The 23,166-nt window shown below is 44.3% G+C and overlaps 1 protein-coding gene across 1 annotated transcript; it reads right to left on the bottom strand.

Moving 5' to 3' along the window:
* Positions 1-13,094: 13,094 nt before the first annotated feature.
* On the bottom strand, positions 13,095-22,187 carry LOC119437248 (uncharacterized). The gene is made up of 3 exons (XM_037704288.2): positions 21,819-22,187; positions 19,200-19,417; positions 13,095-14,606 (listed from the first exon to the last, which is right to left on the bottom strand). Exons 1-3 carry the CDS (start codon positions 22,136-22,138, stop codon positions 14,362-14,364), a joined length of 783 nt encoding a protein of 260 aa, XP_037560216.1. The 5' UTR covers positions 22,139-22,187; the 3' UTR covers positions 13,095-14,361.
* Between the last annotated feature and the right edge of the window lie 979 nt (positions 22,188-23,166).

Raw genomic sequence — 23,166 nt, 5'->3', positions numbered from 1 at the left:
TATTACTCTGGACAAAAAAAATCGATGGAGCTGTTCTGTAAAGTCAATCTGCTAAGCATCAAAGCGGACCAATTTGATATATGAAATCATCATATCGTTAAACTGTTACAATGTTTACAAGTGTTCTGCAAAAGCTTTATTAAAAAAACAGTGGTAGGGTTCAGAAAGGTGAATCATACATCACATCAGTCCGCTTCCAAAGTATTATTTGTTTTAGATCAGAGATTTGTGATATTGCTTGTAATGAAGTTAGGAAACTTGCAGTCGCAAGTTGTAATCAGCTATCGCAAGAAAGGGTAATTGGAGATCGCAGGGAGTGGCCTTCGAAATATAGACCTGATGATGATGATGATGTCATTTTTGATAGCTGAATTACAGAGTTATAACATGACACTCGAAATTTTTGTACATTGAAATTTTCCAAAATTATTATAAAAATACTTGCGGGGTAAGTGAGAAATGTAGCAATATAATCTTTATCTTTGAAATGCAACAAACCTAATCGAAATTGGTGTTGTGGCTGCCGAGAAAGACGATGAGAGCTCCCGAGGCGAATCTCAGCCATACCCGCCGTACTTTAGCAGAGGGACAGCGCGTTCAAAGGTGCGAACGCATGAGGGCAGTCAGCAATGCAGCACGTAAACGTGAATGCTTCACCACCTATCTGCTGACTCCGCGAGGAGCCTACCGACTGCACTTTCGTGGGCGTATCTTATCTTTATAGTGAACTGCAGCGTTGTACCTTGTGATAGGACATTCCCACTCGCGAAGGCAAGAAGTGCGCACGTGGCGCACAACCCACACTGCGTTATGCACTTCCTCTATATAGTTCACCATGCGGCCGATAGACGCGGTATCTGGCGAAAAATGCAATAAATGCATTATGTTCCGCTAGTTTCTTCTTGAAAACAAGGTTGTTTCAACCAATTTCAGCCCCCAAGCTTTAATTTAGGCTAAGAATATAAAAATTATTTAGGCAAAAGTTTTATTCAGCTACCCTTTAACGACACAACTGTTATAATTGTTATAGCAATCACATGGACACTCCAAGCGCTTTTCTGCCATCGCCGTGAGCTTCCGTATAAAGTCCAGGGGCGATAAAATCTTCACCGCGCGTCGTATGCTGGATGTGCGAGTGAAAGAGTGCGAGGGTGAGCAGGTGATCGCGGGTCTATCTCGAGAACGAAGCGGGGAGAAAGCGCGCCGTCTTCCGTTCCGCGCCAGGCTACGGGGTTGGTTGAGGAGGGGGCGTTCTACTCCAGGCGGCCCGGCCGGCCGCTGTACCTGGAAAGCCATCTCCGACGGGGCAGAGTTCGCCCTGCGCTGTGTTTTCGCGGCTTAGTTCGCGTTGATGCGTGCGGCTACACGAAGGTTAATTCGCTCGATGCTGCTGCCGCGTTTCCTCATACCAGCGTTTTGGCTGGCCGCGGTCATCGAGTGAGATGACCGCGGCCAGCCAAAACGGCCAGTGAGTTCATGTTTGCTCGTGCATGTGACACCATGCTTCTCAATTTAGTTAGTGCGCCTACGTTTATACAGCCAAAAAAAAAACTGCTATCCTTACTTCGTGAAGCTTTCCACTAATTTTCTATTGCAATCGAGGCCTTTCGGGCGAACTGCAACTTTTTTTTATTTATTACAAATTGACCTTTACACTCACTTTACACTTTACATTCAAGCAATTTGACATATGTTTTCAAGACTTTCATAATGTTTGTAATAGAAATACACAAAATATTCCTTGTTAATATTTCTTGCAGGCATATGCACTCGGTGGAACGATAAACAATGGAAGACGGTGCCCAACGCTTTGACCACGCGAGACCGTCTTCCCTGTCCGCCCATGACGTGACGTGGAAGAGATGCTAGCCAATAAACCTCAACGCATCCCATGGGTATGACTTCATGTCTCCAAACTTACAACTATACTGTCTCCATCATGCCTCCATTCAAGATTCGCCAAACTCGAGGCCTTTCTGGATAACACCCCTGCTCCTTGTTGCCTAATCACTTTCAAGCGAGCCGCAACCATATGCAACCTACAGATAATGAAACCTCGAATGACCTAGAGGAAAATACGTGTAGCGTTAATGGAAGCGTAGAAATGACAAGCCAGCGGAAAATTAAATTGGAAGAAAGAACGGCACGGCTACGAGTGTGTAACGCGAATATTTATGCAGTAGATGTGGTGTGAGCCAGGTGTTCTCGCTCCCGGTCTAGAGTTCACCAACTCGCTCGGAATTTATTTCGTGCCGTTTCAGTGTATGGTAGGAACTTTGTATGGATGTGAATACCAGGATGTGAAAATGGTTTTATATTTAGGCAGAGTACTGGCTATGCTTTATTCGTAAACAATAGAAACAAAATTGAATACACGATTCGATTTTCTTGTGACCCCATTCAATTCTTATTCACCCCCAGTCTCAAAAACTTGTATTCGCACGCCCCTAATCGATTGGGGCAGGAAAGGAGACCGCTGTGATTGGCTTAGTTCTGGCGGCAGCTTTGCAAGGTACAACGTATATATATGCGATTCTTCACCGTCCCAGATGTTATTACGAACTTGCCCTTAGCCCATTTATAAAAAAAAGAAAAAAAAACAAATTTGCCTTTCAGAGTGAAAAATATTCCGTTTGATCTTTTTGCAATAGAAGAACGGCAGGCTTGAGAAGGAAGTTACGCAAGGAAGGCGAACAAAAGCAATTAACCAACGGAAATTACTTTTCAGATTGCAAACACCCTCGAAAAGCCTCAAGGGAACCTAGTATTCGTGTAAATAAATGATTCTGTCGGAAGTACGCGTATTATGAATGGCGGAATGTGCCCTTTAAAATTAAAATCGTAGCACTGCACCCTTTCGTATTGTGGCGCCGATGAACACTGCCATATCATTTTATTCATCTAAGCATTACAAAGAGGCCTATTAGCATGGAGGAAGGAAACAAAACAGGAGAGGCCCTGACGTCACTTTTTTTGAAGCCGGAAGTGCAGCCATGTTGGTGTGCCACCTCTCCTTGCGCCTCCAATCTGGGGTTATGCAGCTCGTCGGAGCAGATGGGCGCGAACTTTGAACTTGCATTGTTACGAGCCGCCGGAAGTGTGTGCTGCTGACGCGCGTCAAAACAAAGCCACAAAACTTCTGTAGCAGTTACAGTGAAGCAGACGCGCTCCTGTGTTTTTCCGTGGCACGTTGAAGAAGACAACGAAGACCCACGCCGTGATTGCTTGAGTGTATCTATTGCTGGCCGACACTCACACTCACAGACCCAAAACACAACTTTCAAGCTTACACACCAAACCCCAAAGTCAGCTTTTCTCGCGAACAAAAGGTGCTGCGGGAAAGACACCGGCGGAAAAATCTGATCTCACTTTTCAGAGACCGAGAGCAGCAGCGAAGCTTCAGGAGCGCGGTTGTAAGGGCAACGTTGATATTTGGGGTACCCGTCCCAGTGCTCCTTTGCGAAAAACACCACGTGACTTCCGCCACACCTTCTCCAATACGCTCGTGCTGGCCAGGGCCTCTCCTGGGGTTTCCTTCCTCCATGCCTATTAGCGATAAATTCCATGATGATCGGATGTCGATGAAGAACGCGTTGAGCAGTGCTTAAACTCTGGAAACAGAACATTTAGCTTACAAATTGAAACAATTAGTCATTGTTTGTACTATTGTAGCCACTCCGGGGCAAATAGATCAGACGCAGCCATTCTCTTTGTTCTTGCTTCTGGAGTAAAAAATTTGAAGGCGACGAAGACGAAGAGAAGGGTTTAAATCCAAGCCGTCTTTCAATATAGTTTCAAAAGCAATTAACGAGTACCACTGCAAGCATTTTGATTTCCTATCAAACAATACAAATAACTTGTTTTTTCTGCAGCAGGAAAGTTCTACCGCGTCCAACGAATATTGACTCTATAGGCTTAAGTAGTCATGAAATTAACCAATCATTACAAGAAATCGCGAAGTGATCAGAGATTTTCTTCTGTCTTGAAAATGCCCCAAAATAAGATTACATCGTGAAGCAGGTTCGGAATCGTTGAAGCCCGTTACAGGACGCGGCAGGTACGGCGTTCGTGCGGCTGCGGTCCCGTAGGATGTTCCTATAATTTTACTTTTTTTAACAGTGTTGTACACCCTAATTTGGTAATTACAACGTTCCCTTTTAGTTTTTTGCAATGGCAGGTAACGCTGCATAACTAAAAAACTGCCTTCCTAGTGTGCAGTGTCATTTTTTCCCATTTACCATCAGCTAAAATTGTGTGATTGGAAAGTTACTTCTGGTTCATTGCATTATATATATTTGTTTATCCAGCTCAACCAACTCCCTCCTGTAAGACCTTCGAACCCTAATGGCGTAAATAAATAGATAAATAAATAATCCACATTTCTATCTCAAGCAGCTACATACGCTGAAGTATGCTGCCAACTTGCACGTTCGTTCACATCCCAAGACCAGTGGCGCCAGAAGCAACACCACGATGCATCCGCTATGACTACGTGCTATTCTCCTGGCTCGCTAGTCTGGCTGCGTGTCCCGTCCACTACACCTGGCCTTTCAACGAAGCTGGTCTCCAAGTACCAGGGTCCATATCGTGTACTTAACCAAACATCTCCGGTGAACTACCTCATCGAGTCGTTAGAACCGTCTTCTGACCATCGTCTTCGCGGCGAAGAAATTGTCCACGTGTCCCGACTCAAGCAGTGCTACGATCCCCTTGTGTTTTCTTGCCCCTAGGTCGCCAGGATGGCTCCTTATTCCGCGGGGGGTAATTGTACTGAAGCGAATGACCGCGCTTCGATGTCTGGGAAAAGACGACGACGATGAGTGGTGGTTGTTGTCGCTCTAGCTCGCGCTCGCCAGTAACCAGACCTGCCTTTCGAATAGCCTTCTACAACGCCACGTCCAGGCGTGCTCGAAGACCAACAACCCCATTTTAAGATAAATAAATAAGTAGCCCGTAAAAGAATTTCTTGGATGAGAGGCGGACACCTCAGAGGCTGTATAAAACAGGTAATTTTTTAAATCGACATAGTCGAACACAACATAGTTAAACTCAAAATTTTCCCTTTCAAATTAACCATCCAGTTGTCACTGTAGGCCGCTTTTTTTGTCTTGGCATGAAAGCCACTCGTCTTTATTATTGAAATGACAACCTGATGAACCAGTTTCTGAAACCTACGTATATTCTCTTAAAATAAACTGCTTATTTATATTTGGACTCATGCGCTTAAAAAATGATGCGTTGTGTTATAAATGTAGTATATGCAGTGTGCCGCGAACAAAGCTGGGCAATATATTTGAAATTTTTATTTTATGCAAATAGCCAAGAATATTTGTAAAACATTACATTCTCAAGTGCATATTGCACTTCCCCTACATAGGGAGAAGCCAGTTTAATATTGAAATGGTTCATAATTCGACTTAGTTTTGTTTCGACCATATATATAAGGAAAAAAATGTGCGTGACCAACAGGAACGCATGTCAGCGGTCAATATTATGAATGTTTGCAAAATTAGAAACTGCGTGCTAAAATTGAATTAGATTCTGGTGTCTTACGTGCCAAAACGAGGATATGATTATGAGGCACGCCGTAATACGGAATCACGGGATTGATTTTGACCAGCGGGGGTTCTTTACCGTGCACGCATTGCACGCTGCACCGCGGTCGTTATTTGCATTTCGCCCCCATCAAGATTCGATCTCGCGACCTCGTGCTCGGGAGCCCAACACCATAGCCACTGAGCAACCACGGCGGGGGCGAGTATGGTGAAGTACAGTTTCGGGTTTCTTTCTTGCCATTTAGGATATATGACAGTTGATGTGAATCTTACTTCAATTTCTTAATTTTTCATGTAGCCCACTGACACTGCACTAACTATACGTTTGTCATAATACGGAACACGGGCCGCAGAGTGCAACTCATCAACACATCGGGATAATAAGGGGCAATTTCTGTCACAATTAATTGTTACTCCCTTGTTTTTGTGGTGTATCTTGTTAATTTATTGGGTTCATTCGCATTTTTCTGCACTAATCGCAGTTTTTTACTTTGTTAACGTGCTATGGGATTCTAATTCTTATGTATGCATTTGCTGTACTGCCCCCCTTAGACAATGCCCCACGAGGGCTCTGTTAGGTACTTAAAAGTAAATCAATAAATAAATAAATTTGTGGTTCAATCTCTCGCCATGGGGGTTGTAGGAGCTCCTTTCTCGTAAATATGTTTCTTGTGTCAAAGCGTGCGTGCTCAAAGCGGACTGACAGTCCGCCCTTTCTGTCCAGCCACCGAAGTGATGGTGAAAAACTTTCGCTGTTTGAGCCTTTCGAAGCCATGCGCCAAAAATATACGCAAAGAACGCACTCGTACGGCCACCCGCTCGCAGATGACGATTCGCGCCAACATAGCGGGCTTTGTCGTGAAGCTGTGATGTATGGTTCTTTCTTTATAAATGGTAGTTATTTTTGTTCCATGACATTACTTACGCCATCGGGGCAGATTTAGAAATATAAAGGTCAGGCGGTGGTACCCAGGAGATATCTATGTCCGAGAAAGATTCCCTTATACAGTCACTTAATTTCTTTTGGAAGGGATGACAACCTTGTAATTTAACACACAGCAGAACATCCTACACAGTGTTTTTTCGCGATAGCTTAACAGAAGGCTAATAGGTGCTAATATTTTTAAACTGAGAACATTTTTATCCGAGGCACTCTCAGAACACTTTAATATATACATTAAAAAGCTCACTAATATCCTATGTGACTTCACATATATATCTGTGTATGGTTACGTCTTGCAAGCTCACCGGCTACAATTCGTTAATTGCAAGATGTGTGGTAAAGAAATCATTTATGAAGTTAATTAGCGAATTTTTGTTAAGTAGTGGAAATGTGTTTCGATTTCTCGTGCTAGTAATATCAGCCTCTTCGAATAATACAGCTAAAGGATAAGAATTGCCCTGTCCGTCACAGGCGACTGTTTTGAAATTTCGCAAACCTTACAAATTGTCACCCTGGCGAACCTATGCAGTACACTCGAGTCTGTCCAGAATTGCACAGCAATATTCATTTATTCTAACTATTCATCCATCCTCAGTGTTACTAAACCTAAGGCACGCTGAGCTTCTATCGCTAGATTTGCGTCGTGAAGTCGCCTGTACCTCGCATAAGTTCTACCATTCTACTCTTGAATATTCCATCATCAAGAGCGCGGCGCTTGTCATCGCCTTGTCAGTCAAAAAAGAGTCTACCGCCTTCGGAACGTATAGTTAGCGTCAAACGCTTACGGACTACGGAACCTGAAAAAAAAAGAAGTTGATATTTCTCCAACCTAGGCACGCAGCGTGGTATTTGCATTTACAGCAGATGCTGGTCTAGAATAAACAACCGTTTTGCATAGTTTTACTGGCTGCGCGCCTAGCTGCGTAGAAATTAAACTTGTCCGCAGAACATCGATCGGCCGCTTAGCCTTTTGACGGTGACTGGGCGATTGAGCACCTGTATTTTTTTTTATTCGGCACACAATTTTTTTAATGAATGGCCTTCCAGGCAACGTCATTACAACGTCAGTGCTTCAGCCTGGCTAATTTTCTTAACTACCATGTAATACATCATTATTACCACAACTGTGGGGAAATATAATAAACATGTAAACAAATAAAGGATACTGAAATTGTCTATAAAATTTTACCTAAGTGTCAGGACTACATGAAAATTTGGCCTGATCACCTTGTGTACACCCTAAGCTTTCTGCTAATGTGTAGCTTAGTGGCCATACTAAAGGCTCACTTGCCATTGTGCTACTCACGCACAACGAACGACACCTTTCAGTTATATTTACAGGCTGCAGCAAAGAGAAATTTAATAGGCGGGATCACGATAAATTGACCATACCAATATGGGTCGTAAGCGATTCTAATAAGAGAAGATTTTTAGCAAACCCTCACGGTCCTTTCTCATGTTACTTCAAGTATTTAAACGTGTTAAATTAAGCGTAGAAGAATAATCTCACGCAATTACGGAAGAATTGCACCAGCGATTATATCAAAGTGCTGTGACGTGACTCAGCAATAGAGTGAGTCAAGAACTGAACCGCAGAATGCTATTGCAACTGTGGTAATTGTAGCTGAGAACAGGGTAATAATTTCTGATAACTCAAATAGGATCTGCGGTTGGGATCATTCTCTTTTTATACGACAGGCTACATTAACACACCCCCGTGTCTTTTAGCACAATTTTTAATACTCCTCGGCGTTCGTCGCGGCAAAAATATATGAAGACCTTTAGTATTTCTGAAATTTTGTTAAGCTTTATGACTATAGTTCACATGATAAGACACGTGCGCTGCATTAAGGATAGAATATTTAAGTTTTGAGGTACCGGATCGTATGAAGCGAACAAACTTGTGGAATAATTCGGAGAGCCTTCATTTACACACAAGACCAGGTACGCAAAAATTCTGCTTTGATATAACGCAAATGGGCTCCGTCAAATAGCTTCAACTATATTCCATTGCACGAATACTACTTCGGCGACTGCTGGAAATTTTTCTATTATAGTGTCATCTAATTGAGCACACTGGACGCTAAAGCTATGTTTCGGTGCGTTTCAAGCAGCACAAGAGTCACACAAACGCGCCTTTCCCATACATACCTGCAGAAGCAAAAAAATTCTTAGTAATATCTTCATAAACATTCACCTTAAGGAATTAACCAACTTTCAAAACGCGTTATCAGCGTTTATAGTCTAAAACAGTTTATTTGTAAACGAGAAAGATGTTTGGAAATATTTTACAGTTTACGAAACCATGGAGCCATCTACTGTTTGTAAGAAATATTTGGATCGTATGAAAAGAAACAAAAGAAGACCCGTAACTAAACGACCTGCATTTCGTAATATGTCATCTGGCGGAAAACACCCGACTAAGTAGCGACAGATTGATAACAAGAGCAAGCCGTAGCCGGCTACTAACCTGCTAATTCGCGCTCGTGAAATCAGTAAATTTAATCCGCCGTTGCTCAGAGCGCTGGGCTATCACTTCGATGCGCTACTCAGTCAAAAACTAGGTTTATATATTTACCACAATAAATTCAGCTACCTTGCTATGAAAACTTGGACTTTGGGAATACTTTCTTGCCATTTCAAGAACTGCTGCTGCAACCAGCTGCTGAGTCTTCAAGATTATTAATTCTCGGAAATATACCAATCGATGCCATAGATTCATCGCAAATACGCTTTTACTGGCCAAAAAAGGCCTCCAATGTTTGGACGTTTCCATAGACTTTCGTACTTCGAACTTCGCCCGCAATTTGCAACGGAGCTTTCGGCCGTAAGTAATGCTACTGCTTGCATGAGATGTTGAGCTAGGCGGGTAGAGCCCTTTCCAAGGGAATTTTTTTAAAGATAGCTTTTAACATTACTTAATCGCGAAAAACAATGCTCTCCCATAAAAAACGCGCATGTTGGCAGGGGCGGGTGCTAGAGGCGCTGTTCGGCGATGTCCCTTTTTAGGCGGGCCCCAGGCAAACATGAAGCAGGATTAAGTATTCAACCAAGTGAAACACCCGTAAAGTGCAGAATTAGACGACAAGGAGTTAGAAAAAGATGAGCAAAGGATAAGATTTAAGAAGGTAAAATTTGATACATAAACATGCAGGATGGTCGCAAGGAGGCAAAATGGCTGGAAATTCAAACGCAGCAGAACGACGAAGCGATTAACGTGTACGCCTTGACCGAAACGCATCTACGAGATTTGGAGCTCCCTCCTGTTATTGACAATTTTGTATGGGAAGGGTGCAATGGTATGACCGGGTCAATGAAAGGCGGAGGCGTAGGCATACTAATTAGGCGAGGTCTGAAGTGGCAAAGGGTAAAACATACATGTAAGGAGCATTGATGGATTAGCGGCACATGGCAAGGCAAAAATACGTGGCTGGGAGAAGCTTAGTTATGGACAGGTAATGATGGCAGTAAAAAAATAAGGAATCAGTTGATTGCATTATAAGCAATAATAATGAGTTCAAGAAATCGGGCCAGGAGATATTAGTGGGAGATATGAATGCGCACGTGGACAATTTAGACAGATCCGATATACTGATTACAACGGTTCTTCAGTGCTGCATGTGTGTGATGGACAGAACCTTATAGTAGTTAACAGGGAGAATAAGTGTTATGAACAGGTAACGTGGGAATGCGGAAACAGGCAGTAATGTATCGACTACGCCTTAGTCTCAGAATTGGTCTACGAATAACTAGACCAAATAATATTAGACTATAATGGAAAAAATAGCCTGAGTAGCGATCACAGACGTTTAGCATTAAAGTTTGGGAGAGATACCAACGCACAAGACGAATCAATAGCCTCAGAATTTTTTTAATGAATGAAGAGCCTGTAACGGAGATCGCAAAAAAGCATAGAGAAGAAAATGGAGGCTTTTCCTAAAGCAGTATGGGAATATAAGGAACTGGTAGACGTTATGCAGCAGGAAATAAAGCAGACAGGGCAAACAATTGTTGGATCGGAAAGAGGAAACGGTGCACTTAAGTGGTGGAACAAGTAAATAAAGCAAGCTATAGAAGAGCGTAAAAAGGCGTATAGGTATCATCGAAAAGCCAAAAAGTTGGGATTGCCCGAAGGAGAGGTGCTCCTTAGATGGAACACCTACCGAGAAAAGAAAAGGGTGGCGATTCGGCTCCTGCAAGAGAAAATTAAATGCGCAAGTAAATGTTGGGTGCATAACATTCACAAAAGGGACAAAGGCGCTCCAAAAAGATTTTGGAACCATATAGAAGCACTCGGAGCTCCAACTAAAAACTCGCAAACGGATTTAAGGGATGAAGACAGTAACATCTACCAAGGAGACGCTGCGCTGCGGTACATCACAGACGTTATTAGGGAAACTACGGCTCGAGAAAAAGCGTAGATAAGACAACAGATCTAGTGACAACAGAGAGGCCTGAGAGATCAAAATTAAGCATAGAAAGCTTTGATTGAATAAAGGCAGCAGAAAATGTCCCTTAAACACGGAAGCAGGACCCGATGAAATCCCAATACCGCTAATCAAAAACCTCGGTCCTAAGAGCAAGGCACTGCTGGCTAATGCCATAGAGCAAGAGATTAGAACAAAGAAAATTCCCGTTGGATGGCGCGAAAGCAAGATGAACCTCATCTACAAAGGCAAAGGAGATAAGCATAAGACGAGCTCGTACAGGCCAGTTACAGTAATGTCCGTGATATATAGAACGGCAATGCAAGCCATCAAATTAGAACTGTCGAAGTGGGTGAACAAAAACGATGTATAGCGGGAACTACAGAATGGGTTCAGGCCAGGCAGACGCTTAGAGGATAATATGGTTGTACTAACTTTGTGCATAGAGATTTCCGTAGCTCAGAATATACCATTATCGATAGCATTTCTAGATATTAAAGGAGCCTATGACAACGTAGACACGGAATTGTTGTGGGATATTCTTAAGTACGAAGGCATAGATAACGATATTGTGGAGCTGCTGAGGGAGATAGAGACAACCGAGTACAAGTTGTATGGGAAGGTCGAAAAGGTAATGAAATGGTGGGAATTCACCAAAGATTGTAGCAAGGATCTCCTCTGTCTCTATAGTTGTTCACGCTTTACGTTAAAGGTATAGAAAGACGACTGGAAAACAACGAATTAGGGTTTGATTTACCCTACATGAGTAATGGACAAAGGGTGCAACAGAAGGTCCCTGGAGTGATGTACGCAGACGACATAGTGCTACTAGCGGACAATAAAAAAGATTTACAGATACTTGCGAATATCTGTGGCAATGCAGCGACAAATCTAGGCCTTAATTTTAGCACAGTGAAATCAGGAATTATGATCTTTAATGAAGAGACGAGTACTTACGTCGTGTCCATTCAACAGCAAGTCCTACCCATAGTCAAGCAATTTAGGTACCTCGGCTTATACATAAACGAAGGAAAGAATTCCTCAAACAACCACCAAGATAATCGGAAAATAAAGGGGAAGCGGAATCAAAAATAATGAAACACATAGCACTGTGGGCCCATAATAAATGAGGTGGTGCTTTCGAACGCGGTGTCGTCTCGGACCAGGCGTTACGCATCCTCCGTAGCGCAGATCAGAGAACCCTCAAGCACCACACCGTCGTCTGGTTCCCCGCCCATCTCGGCTGCGTGCTGAGTGCCCCGCCAAATCTCAACGAGGTCACCCACGACGCAGCGCGTGCGCTTACTGACCGCGCCATCCCAGGGCAACCCCACGTCGCCGAGATAGAGACCAACCGGGATGCAACCATTACGTACAATGAAATAACAAAACACTTCTACCTTATACGCCGCATCTTTCCGCCCCCACGCCCCAAACTTAACAGACCGCAGGCGCTAACCCTACGCTTATTACAAACAGACACGTACCCAAACCCCGCCAAACTCCACGTTCTCTATCCTGACGCGTACCCCAGCGACTTGTGCCCCTCGTGCGGATACACGGCGACACTCGCACACATACTCTGGGAGTGTAAAAACGCTCATCCCGACTCTACCTCGGACAAGTGGGAGAAGTCCCTCAGAAGCTCGTTTCTCGCCGACCAGCAATGGGCCGTCCAGCAGGCCCACGAAGCGGGCGCCAGGTATTCCCTGTCGGTCCCTACGTGGGAGACGCCCGCTACGCCCTAAGCGCTTCCTGCAGGACCTAAATAAAGTTTTTCCAGTCCAGTCCAGTGGTCCGTGGAATCTAGAAAGGAGTAATGGTGCCAGCGCTAACGTTCGCAAATGCCATTCTATGCTTACAATCGGAAATAATGTCGGGCGAGTTTGCGCCATATTACGGTTTCCTCTCGTGTCAGAGCATTATGAGGCGGCGGTAGTGTTCTCCGTGAAAGGCGATGGTGTTGTAGGATGTGCGAATAGTATGCTTGACTAATCTCATGTTGTATTTCATTCCACAGTACCCATGCACCAAGTTCCCATCGAACAGTGTATCAGCATGACAAGTATCTATTTTCGATGCTGGCCTGTGAAATGGAGGAGAAATAAATGTATGAAATCCTTGATGAAAAAGTATTCATATGCTTTTTCTTTATTACCAAATCGAATGTTTATTTTCCGTAGCAATACAGGGAAAGGGCTCTTGCGATAAAAGACTACAAAAGGTAGCTTGAGTGTGCAACACTCAAGCTTGACTTGCAAGCCTGACTTGCAAATGTCAAAATTCACTGATTTACGATTGTAGTCCACATTAAAATCTTTAATTTTCATGTATATTTGACTTCACACTTCAGTAAAATACAATGTTTATTCCATGGGAATCCCGTATGAAATCAACGCAATATCAGGGAAATGAAGCTACAATGGTTCCAGGGTGGCCACTTTTCAATAATGATCAACGAGTCTACAATGATAGGCTCATGATATTTCAAATAAGGTTTTGTTAATTGAGTGACAAAACGTTAATGGAATGCCTACTAGAATTCGACGACCATTTTCGTAAGGGCAATGCTTTAGATCTCCGCGTAGATGGGCTGGAGCTGACGGTGGTCAAGTTCAGCATTGATGTGCACCTTCAAGTTTTCTTCATTCGGCAGTGCTCTAATAAATGTGCGCACTCTGACGGCTGACTTCTTCCAATGTGTCGTTTTGAGGGAGTCCAGGGAGCCAGCAGCCGTAAACCTGAACCGCCCAACCGCAGGATCACCTCTGATAGAAATACTCAAGTTGCGAATCACGCTGTTCTCCCTGATCACTGCAGCTACTATTCCCGGGCTTTCTTCGTTTTCAATGAACCCGCCGATGAGGAGCATCTCGATAATTCTTTGTTTCAAAACGCCTTCGAGAATAGCCTTCTGTCCCACTTCGTTTGTCATGACAACAGCCAAATGATTGATAGCCGTCGTCATACGAAGGTACTGGCTTAAGAGGTATAGGTAAGACATAAGAGTTCGCTGTCTAGCAAATAGAGCTCTTTCAGCTATTGTTTATTAGCAAATCCATGAAAAGCGTGTCTGCCAACGGTCCTATTAGTCGGAGACGATGAAGTCTGCAGAGGCGCCGACAGCGTGGCTTTCTGGGGGAGCCTCGTGTTTGACGCAGGCTGCGCAGCAAAGCTCTTCGATTTTGGTCAAGCAGGGTGTGACCTTAAAAGCAACGTTGCTTATCCTAGAAACATAGGATCACTGTCTTGGTTCCTGAGCTATGCCGAAGAGCGTCAAGTACCGAGAGGCTTGCAATTTGGATGACGGACAGTTTAAGATACACGGATGTAATGCAGCGATGTGTTCTCAGTAGCCATTCAATAAGCTCCGGGTACTGTAGCACCCGCAGTGCACCAAAATTTTCAATCGATTGTAAAACGCCGGTAGAATTCTTCATGAAAAGTTGGCTACCCGTGTACGGCATTCCTGGCAGTTCAGATTGGGAACCCAGAAGGAGCATGTTCCAGGTCGATAGCTTATCCACAATCTGACACGTTTTGTCTTCACCTGCTGTGCAGGGTACGAAGTGATCAGTGGCTCCATCTCCTGGGACTTCCATCCCGTCGCATACCGTTTCACGTGACTCCTAGATAGGGCTTCTGTTGCTGTGGCATGCACTTGGGAGTTTGGCAGAGCACCTGCATAACAATAGGGTTAGAAATTGCTGGTTGTAGAACAATTTAGGACAACCACAAAATTGTTTTCCTTCCTGTTTAGCCCCATTGTTCAATATTCCAATGTTCTACACTTTCATATTCCAATGTTCTACACTTTGACATCAGTCACCCACAACATTGTAAAACGGGCATCCCAAACTGTCAAGCTTGCACGTATCACAGAATTTGTTCCGACATGCAGGAATTTGGACGAACACGCAGAACTAAAGCATGCCCTATTGCATGGAAATTATCCAGAACTAATCACTGATGACGCAATAATAACTGATCGCTGCCTAAAACGGAATGAAATAATCTAGGAAACGAACTCTGTACCCGACGCTACCTCTGACAGAAACCTGATACTAACAAATACCTCGCCATTGACGCGGTTTAAGATCATTCTTTCCCGGCATTTTAATATGATTATACGGAAAGGGCGATTAAGCTCTATCTTCAAAGAGCTGCAGAAATTCTATACCTAGCTTCATAGAAATTAGGTATAACACCTTTAATGACGTTAGGATGGATAGTTGGGCGTGTTGGTTAAGCATGATCTGAAGTGAAGGTGCGAAAACGACGACGGACGAAGAGAGAGCACACACACGGCGCCCTGTGTGTGTGTGTGCTCTCTCTTCGTCCGTCGTCGTTTTCGCGCCTTCACTTCCGATCACCTTTAATGAGAGACATCAACATCGAATGTCAAAACGCTGCATAGCACGCTGACAGGGATTAAGCAGCGAGCTCGAAGCTTGACACAGACATAAAGAGGCACTGTAGACGTTCGAGTTTGGTAAGAATCAGCCAAATGTTCGTTCACAGAAACTGAAATTTGCCGGATTTTCCAGAAACAATGTCTTTAAAGGTCTCTGGAGGGTTTATTTCAGCCACAAACTCTTCTATTGATAGCATTTTTAAACCAACTAATCTATCGTGCGTGACATTGCGGAGCGGAGGTAGTGATTATAATTTTAAACTTCGAGAAACTTCTTTATCCGGATGCGAGAGCGCGATGGTGGCATTAAGAGCAAAGTCATTTTTCGCAAGGTACTCAAGTACGTCTATCACGGAAATGCCTTGTTTAACGATCGTAGAAAGTGCAGTGAGCTCGTGTGGGTTCGTTTGTGGATTCTTTTTAAAGTCAGGAGGACAACAATTTTCTCGTTCATTCGAACCTTTGAGGACAGTATGACAGTGGCTCGTAACTTTTGTTGTGTACCACCACTCCTCGGCTGGAGGAAGCACCAACGCGGTAGAAACAGGAAGCTACCCCCTCGAGTAGGGTTCCGAGAATCCTGCGCCGCTCCAAGCATCTGGGCCACCGTACAGGGACCGAGGGCTGAGAGCTTGCCCTCTCGAACACATGCAGTGCCCGCCTGCGTCTTTTGCAAAAAATAAACTCAATCTGTCTTCTGCCACCAACCGATGCGCATTCCTTTCAGGGACGGGGCCAGACCCCGTACGTAACACTGGCGACGAGGCAGCAGGAGTTACGAAGCGGATAAGTTTTCGAAGTTAAGGGCCATGGCTCCAGGAGGAATGCAATCCGTACAGCGTCGGTGCCATCCTAACTCACGAAGACGCTCTTGGCCGAAAGGCGCCCATTGCATTCGCCTCGCGAACACTGGGAAGCGCCGAAAAGAACTACTCCCTGCTCGAGAAAGAAGCTTTAGCAGTAATCTATGGCGTCAGTCATTTTCATAAGTACATCGCTAGCCGGCATGTGACCATAATAACGGATCACCAGCCGTTGATTGGAATCATGGGTGAAACAAAGCAAGTACCCCAGGTCCTTTCACCAAGGATGACGCGATGGTGCCTAAACTAGCAACATACGATTACAAGTTGGTGTACAGGCCTGGCCGACTGCACCAAAACGCGGACGCTCTCCGCAGACTTCCGCTACCGGCACAAATTGATGAACCTTATCCGCCCGAAAACGCGCTCATGTTGGCTACCACGCCCAGCTTCGAGCTTTCACCGCGGCAACTCGCGCTAATCACTAAGAGGACTCAGATTTGTCCCGAGTGCTGGAGGCTGTCTCAAACGGCGAAGTGCATAAGCTGCCAAAATATCAATTTTCATCGTACAGGAAACTTCGGAGAGAGCTTTCAGCACAGGAGGGGTGCCTTGTTATAGGCTCCCGGGTGGTAATTCCACCAAAGGCGAGAAATGACCTTCTTGAACTCGCGCATGCAAACCACCGCAGAATTGTGGCCATAAAGGCACGCGCACGAAGTTTCTTTTGGTGGCCAGGCTTTCGCGCAGACACCGAACGTCTCACCAAAAACTGTGCAACTTGTTGTCAACGCCAAATGGCACCAGCCATGGCAACCAGTCTCTGAATGGGAACACGCAACAACACCGTGGGACACAGTTCACGCAGGCTTCGCTGGCCCCGTAGAAGGCATGATGCTGTTAATTGTCGTGGACGCATACAGCAAATGGTTGGAAGTGCACTCCATGCGCAATACAGAGTCTGCCACATTGATTAAAGAGCTCCGGAATCTTTTCGCAACTTTTGGGCTCCCCAAAAAGCTTGTGACTGATAATGGACCATCCTTCGTTTCAGTGGAAATTGAAAGCTTCCTAAAGAAGAATAGGGTCGCCCACGTAACAAGTGCACCGTATCATCCTGCCACGAATGGTCAAGCAGAAAGGACGGTTTTTGAAACGAAACAAGCATTAGCCAAAAACAAGGACGGAACATTCGCGTGTAGGCTGGCCCGGTTCTTGCTGAAGCAGCACACCACCGTCTCCACATCAACGGGCTAAACGCCAGCTGCGCGTATGTTCGGGCGCGAGCTAGACACAGCACTCACACGCATTCAGCACAAAGCAAACGCAAACAAAACCCGTACCAACTGTAACAGGGACACAGTGCCGAGAGCACTCGCTATCGGACAAGCAGTTTTCTTTCGAAACTTCGGAGGGAACTCGATCTTGACGAAAGGAATGGTTTTGGAAAAGCAAGGGCACCGATCATGGCTCATTAAGGGCCTAACGGAGTAGTGCGACGACATTGCGATCACGTCAAGCTCGGCGCTTTGACACACAACCAAGCAGATGCGGCGACACGGGATAACAGCTGTACGCTAACCGGAAGCAGCGTCCCGCTTCCAATTATGCTTGGGATACAAGGAGATCACCACACGTCGTCGGAGGCCACTCTCTCGAAGACGCTGGAGTCTTCCCACAATTGTTGAGACAGACCCGAACACGACTGGAGCGTGACTACCGCAGCAGGAACTACGGCCTCCGGACCGCTACAGCGACGCCATCTGAGAAGGGAGGAAAGTGTTGTGTACAAGCGACGCACCCCCGCTCCACTGGCTGGAGGAAGCACCAGCGCAGCAGAAACATGAAGTGACTCCACCCCGAGTCGAGTTCCTAGAATCTTCCGCCGCCCCCACTTTCTCGGCCACCGGACAGGGACCGAGGGCTGAGAGTTTGCCCCCTCGAACACATGCAGCGCTCGCCTGCGTCTTTTGTAGAAAATAAACTTAGTGTGTCTTCTGCCACCAACCGATGCGCATTCCTTTCACGGATGGGGCCAGACCCCGTACGTAACAACGTTCACGAGGCGATTCCTTTTACATAACACCGCCCTTCACCACCATATAGTCAAGCGACTGGGCTCACGAAAGATTATAGGCTTTCGAGGCGAAAGTAGCTGTAGGAATTTGGGGCTTTCGCGCAATTTACCGATAGGTGACGGAGTGTGTCCAACGCATACCGATACGGTTTGTCTATAGCTGCATTGATTGGTCGGCGTGCTTGTTTTTTATTTCTTTTCTAAACATTTGCATAGTAGCTGTATGCATATGGTATTTCTCGTTGTCATCTTGTACTCTTTCATTTATTACCATGTACTTTGTTAGGAACATTTCTCTCACATCTATTACTTTAGTTATTTTTGGTATTTTCCATTGCTGCGGGATAGTTCAAGATTCAACAGAAAAGTGAAACAGTACAGAATCCCGCGGCCTCTTGCTTTCCTTTCCGTCTTCGAATTTCCGATAAGTTACGAATGTTACTGTCCGCATTATATGACTTAATATATCCACCCATTAGAAATATATCGTTGTTGTATTACTCAGTCTAACAGTAGTAAACTTGATGGGGATTTTTTATTCATCTTTTTTTAAACTTTCTCGTTGTATGAAACGAAAAGAAAACATGGAATATCTGAACCAGTAATTTGCTCTTTAAAGATGGTATATTTTTCCATTCTCTTTCTCTCTCTCTCGTAATAGTTTTGCTTTAAAGCCAAAGAACCCAGCACTGAGCCCTGATACATAACCTACATGCTCCTCTAAAAGTCCCAACATTGGTATTTCATTTGACGAAGCTGCTACAATCCCTTCGCTGAAGGATCACCTCACGTTGAGGGACTACGCTAAAGGAACAGCTCACACCAGCCTAGGCGGCTCATCGGGACGTTTCGCTGACTCGGGGAAACAGCTGGCCTACCATCACAGTGCCTCTTACGAAATAACTTGGCCAAAATTGAATAGTAATAAAGCAGACCATTAGTTGACTGCGGTGTTTTAGCTTGACTGGTGTTTGACTTACCTCCCGTGTAGCCTCCAAAGACAGCTGCTTGGAGTTGACACGTCGTTACTGTCGTCAGCATCGTCAACACACACGGCAGCGTGTCACGCGGATGGATGTGCGGGTTGCAGCCCAAGATGCCGAGGCTGTACTGGTGAGAAACCACTGCGCCACACTCGACGACCAGGCGAGTCATGCTCACACCAGCTTCTGTTCCACGGGTACTCGGGTCCTCTGAACTGCGTTGACAATACGTGACAATAATGAGTGCTGCTTATGTGAAAGCCACTGCCATTAAGCAACCAGGTTGCCGAACAGTGTAGCTCTTCCAACGAAAGGCATCCTACTTTATTCTGAACAAACGGCAACTTCCCAATAAATAAATAGATAAATAAAAAAATCAATCTCATCATCCATTCATGAAAACGGGAAACCAGATTCTGGCTGATCATTTGTTGTTCTGCTCAATTGATTTGCTTTTTTTCAGCCCGAATAAGCTATGAAATGACTAAGTGCGGAATATACGTTATAATCTCTATTTTGCAAATGCAGCAAAACCAAGATTATCAAAAACCGCATAGTAAGCTCTAACCTACTTTATCTAACTTATAATCCATAAACCTGAAAAGGTTCATATATTACCAGAAGATAATATCTGCGTGACAAGAATTGGTATTTTCAATTCTGTTTCAAACATGTTGTTAATCCGTCACCTTAGAATGCTCAAGGCGTGATATTACAAGTTACAATTTTTTTTATTTGATGCATTCAGACATCACTTCATTAAAACTAATAAAGAAAGGCACAAAAATGAAAAAAATACCTTAGCAGAATAGGTACCCAGTGCACAGCGATCACTATATCATAGGCCACGCGTTTATTTTGGCACTTTCTCGTGCTACCGTTTCCAGCACCTCGGTTATGTGTTAAATTTTGGCATTCTTTCACAAAGGGACGAGAGCCTGAACTTCATCCTTTCATACCCCGCTGTTGTCTATGTGACTCAGTGCCGTGTAGGAAAAGGCAACCTATGTGACAAAAAAGAGTCTCAATGCCTGTTTGTTTTAATCGTTTGTATGCCTTTTTTATTCTTACGCGGTTCATATCAAAGTACAAACCAGCGGTATCGTATACACAATGGAGCTCTAACTGCGCACTACTAAAATAATAATATAATTATTATTGCTATTTTCCCATGCGACTGTGCTAAGTTCTGTAAACATTTTACAGATATCTCGGTTCGCACACCTTCATGCGAACCGAGGCATAAAACTGAAGCATAAAACTAAACCATAGGATGGAACTCTTCCTCAAGCATTACCATCCAACCAGTGATATAGCGTTCATGAGACTTGAACTCAGCTGAGGACTGAATGCTTTACCAAAACTACCAAAGCACGAATGGCTGAATAGAAATTATTGGCGCTATTCACGCATAGATGATACAAGCCTCCATATTTGTGGACTCTTTGGCGCATATCGCGTTCTTTTTCTCTCTATCTCTAGACTTTTCTTTTCGTAAAAGAATAAATATAGTTGCGTTTCCGCCAGTCTTTATCTCCCTTCCGCCAAACTAGTGCCCATACAAGACATTGCCGCATTCGAACAAGTTTACTCAAAGTGCTGAGTCATCACGGCCTGCTCTGCCTAGGGGCGTGAGGATTGATTACTTAAATTTAACATCGATTACTTAAATCAATAATTTGCCCCAGGTAGTCTGGAGATTCTAACGTTTTCATTGAAATGAAATAAACATCAAATTCGGTTCGTCAAAATCAAAACTAAATTATGGAGTTTTACCTGCCAAAACCCTGATCTGACTCCGGATTAACTTCGACCACCTGGAATTCTCTAACGCGCACCCAATGCACTCGGGCGTTTTTGCATTTCGCCCTCATATAAATGCGGCCACCATGGACGGTATTCGATTCCACTACCTCTTGCTTAGAAGCCTAACGCCAAAACCACTAAGCAACCACGGAGGGTGGAAGCGTCGAGGATAAGACGCACATCAAAGTTACGGTTAAAACGCAAGAGATTTGACAAAGCCGCAACATGTGCTGAAGCTGCGTACTATCCTCCGATCTTCATAACGATGAACGCAGAATTTCAGATGCTGGTTAACCGCACATCGAGGCGTCGGCTAATCATGCGAGAAACTAATTAAAAGGCGCATTTAAAGAATTCGCCTATCAAGCATGCCGGTGTTTAAACATTGCGCTGCATTGGAATATTAACGCAAATAAGTGTCCAATGTACGCGGTTTCCGACGCATTTATTTAATTTCAAAATCATAAATTTGTAAGTAATCATCGTACTATTATAAAAGTCAATTGATTCCATTCATGCAAGAATCATTTGATAGGTTAACGCGTTACAACGTTTACAAACTCGCCCATCAATCGTGTTATTACGAAAACTTCGTTGAATAATGCGCTACATGACTATAATTGCCATAGCTACAGGTATTCTTTATTCTTACTACTCGAAAAACAATTTAACGTTTTTTATTTGTGAGACAAAACAATCCATAAATAGGATTTTCTCAATAGTATACGATAGAATTAAATTGGTCAATCCACTGAACATGTTAGGAGCGGTCCTGAGATATGATACAGCAAGCAACAAATTTATTTTTACCTGCGTGTTAGTAGGCGTCCGGTGGCCCTGGATGCTACCACGGTCTGGTGCCAGGCTCCTTGCACGGTGCATGATGCTTGCATGGTGCTGCGCTGAGGCTTGGCGTCCTTGTCCCCCATCTCAACGAGCGGGTCCCACTCGGCCCTCGGGAAAAGTCTCCTGGGATGTTCTATGCCACTGCCGCAAGCGCGTTCATCGGTCTCGTTCCATGGCTTGAGCACCGGGTCCCGATTGTTTGCGTGGGCTGCCCCGATGGCCAAGTTGCTGAACACGTAGGACACGTCATCCTTTGCCCACTCTGGACCTACGACGAGTAACATCGAGGAAGGCGTCGTGTGGGGTGGTGACTATTCGGCGATGATGGATACGCAGCCTAGGAAGAGAGGGTGAATTTCGATGCAGCAGGGTACACAGATGCTAATGAATGGGGTTAACTCGACGTCGTACCTTTCCGCAATGGAGCGAAGTGCGTCTACCAAGCACCATTAGCTGCGCATTCGAAAGCGCGAGCAAGATTCTCCTATGTCACGTGGGCCTCGAGTGAGAGCGCGCGCGGGCGTGGCCTCAGTGCCGTTCTTCTTTTTCCTCTCTTCCATTTTTAAACCATGTGTAGTGAGATGGGCTGCTATGCTGTAAGGCCCGAGTCTGGCCCACTCGCGAGCTAACGAGCTCCTAAAGCGGCCGTCTGTGCAATAAGATAGTGTCGAACGCGCGAAAGCAGCAGTCAAAAAAAAAAAAAAAAAAAACGAGAAAGGCTACCAGAACGCGCATGTGGAGTCACAAACGCATCATAAAAGCCGTAGCTGGGGCCCTTTCTGATTTCCTTATTGAAAGACATGTAAAATGCAGAAATACTTTTATGACACAACCGCTGTATCGATCTGAAAAAAAAGTGTTGCATTTAATATATAAAGTGAGCTGTTATCTACTTCAGGAAGCACAATATCAATTAATGACTTTGCATTTTCCTGAAAAGAATTAATGAAAACGGGTAAGTTTAAAAATATACACACACATATTTTACAAACCTTTAACTCTGCAGCAATAAAGGAATAGCACAATTATGTAAAGTGCTTCTTTTGGATCATTTAAAGCAGACAAATTTAATATATGAAATCATAGTGTATGTTAAACGGTTACCATGTTTACAAGCGTTTTGTGGAAGTTATAGTAAACAAATAATTATATAGTTCAAAGATATGTATAATAGATCAAATTCGTCCGCTTTAGACGTATTATTACTTGTATAGTTTGGAGCTTTCTGATATCCTTCTTGATTGCTGAATTACAGGGTTACAAGTATGACAATTGACTTTATTTTTTTATTTTTAAATTTTCGAATATTTTT

This window comes from Dermacentor silvarum, chromosome 1 (genome assembly GCF_013339745.2).
Source record: "Dermacentor silvarum isolate Dsil-2018 chromosome 1, BIME_Dsil_1.4, whole genome shotgun sequence".
Classification (NCBI taxonomy): Eukaryota; Metazoa; Arthropoda; class Arachnida; order Ixodida; family Ixodidae; genus Dermacentor; species Dermacentor silvarum.
Note: the sequence above shows the minus strand (reverse complement) of the source record. Positions and strands in the feature narration are given on the sequence as shown.

Bases quoted from the DNA above. Each gene is read 5' to 3' on its own strand.
- LOC119437248 (XM_037704288.2), bottom strand. From the start codon at position 22,138: ATGTTACTCGTCGTAGGTCCAGAGTGGGCAAAGGATGACGTGTCCTAC. The intron at 19,418-21,818 runs GTAAAAATAAAT...TTGTCAACGCAG, and splicing joins GGACGCCTACTAACACGCAG to TTCAGAGGACCCGAGTACCC. The intron at 14,607-19,199 runs GTAAGTCAAACA...ATTGTTATGCAG, and splicing joins CTTTGGAGGCTACACGGGAG to GTGCTCTGCCAAACTCCCAA.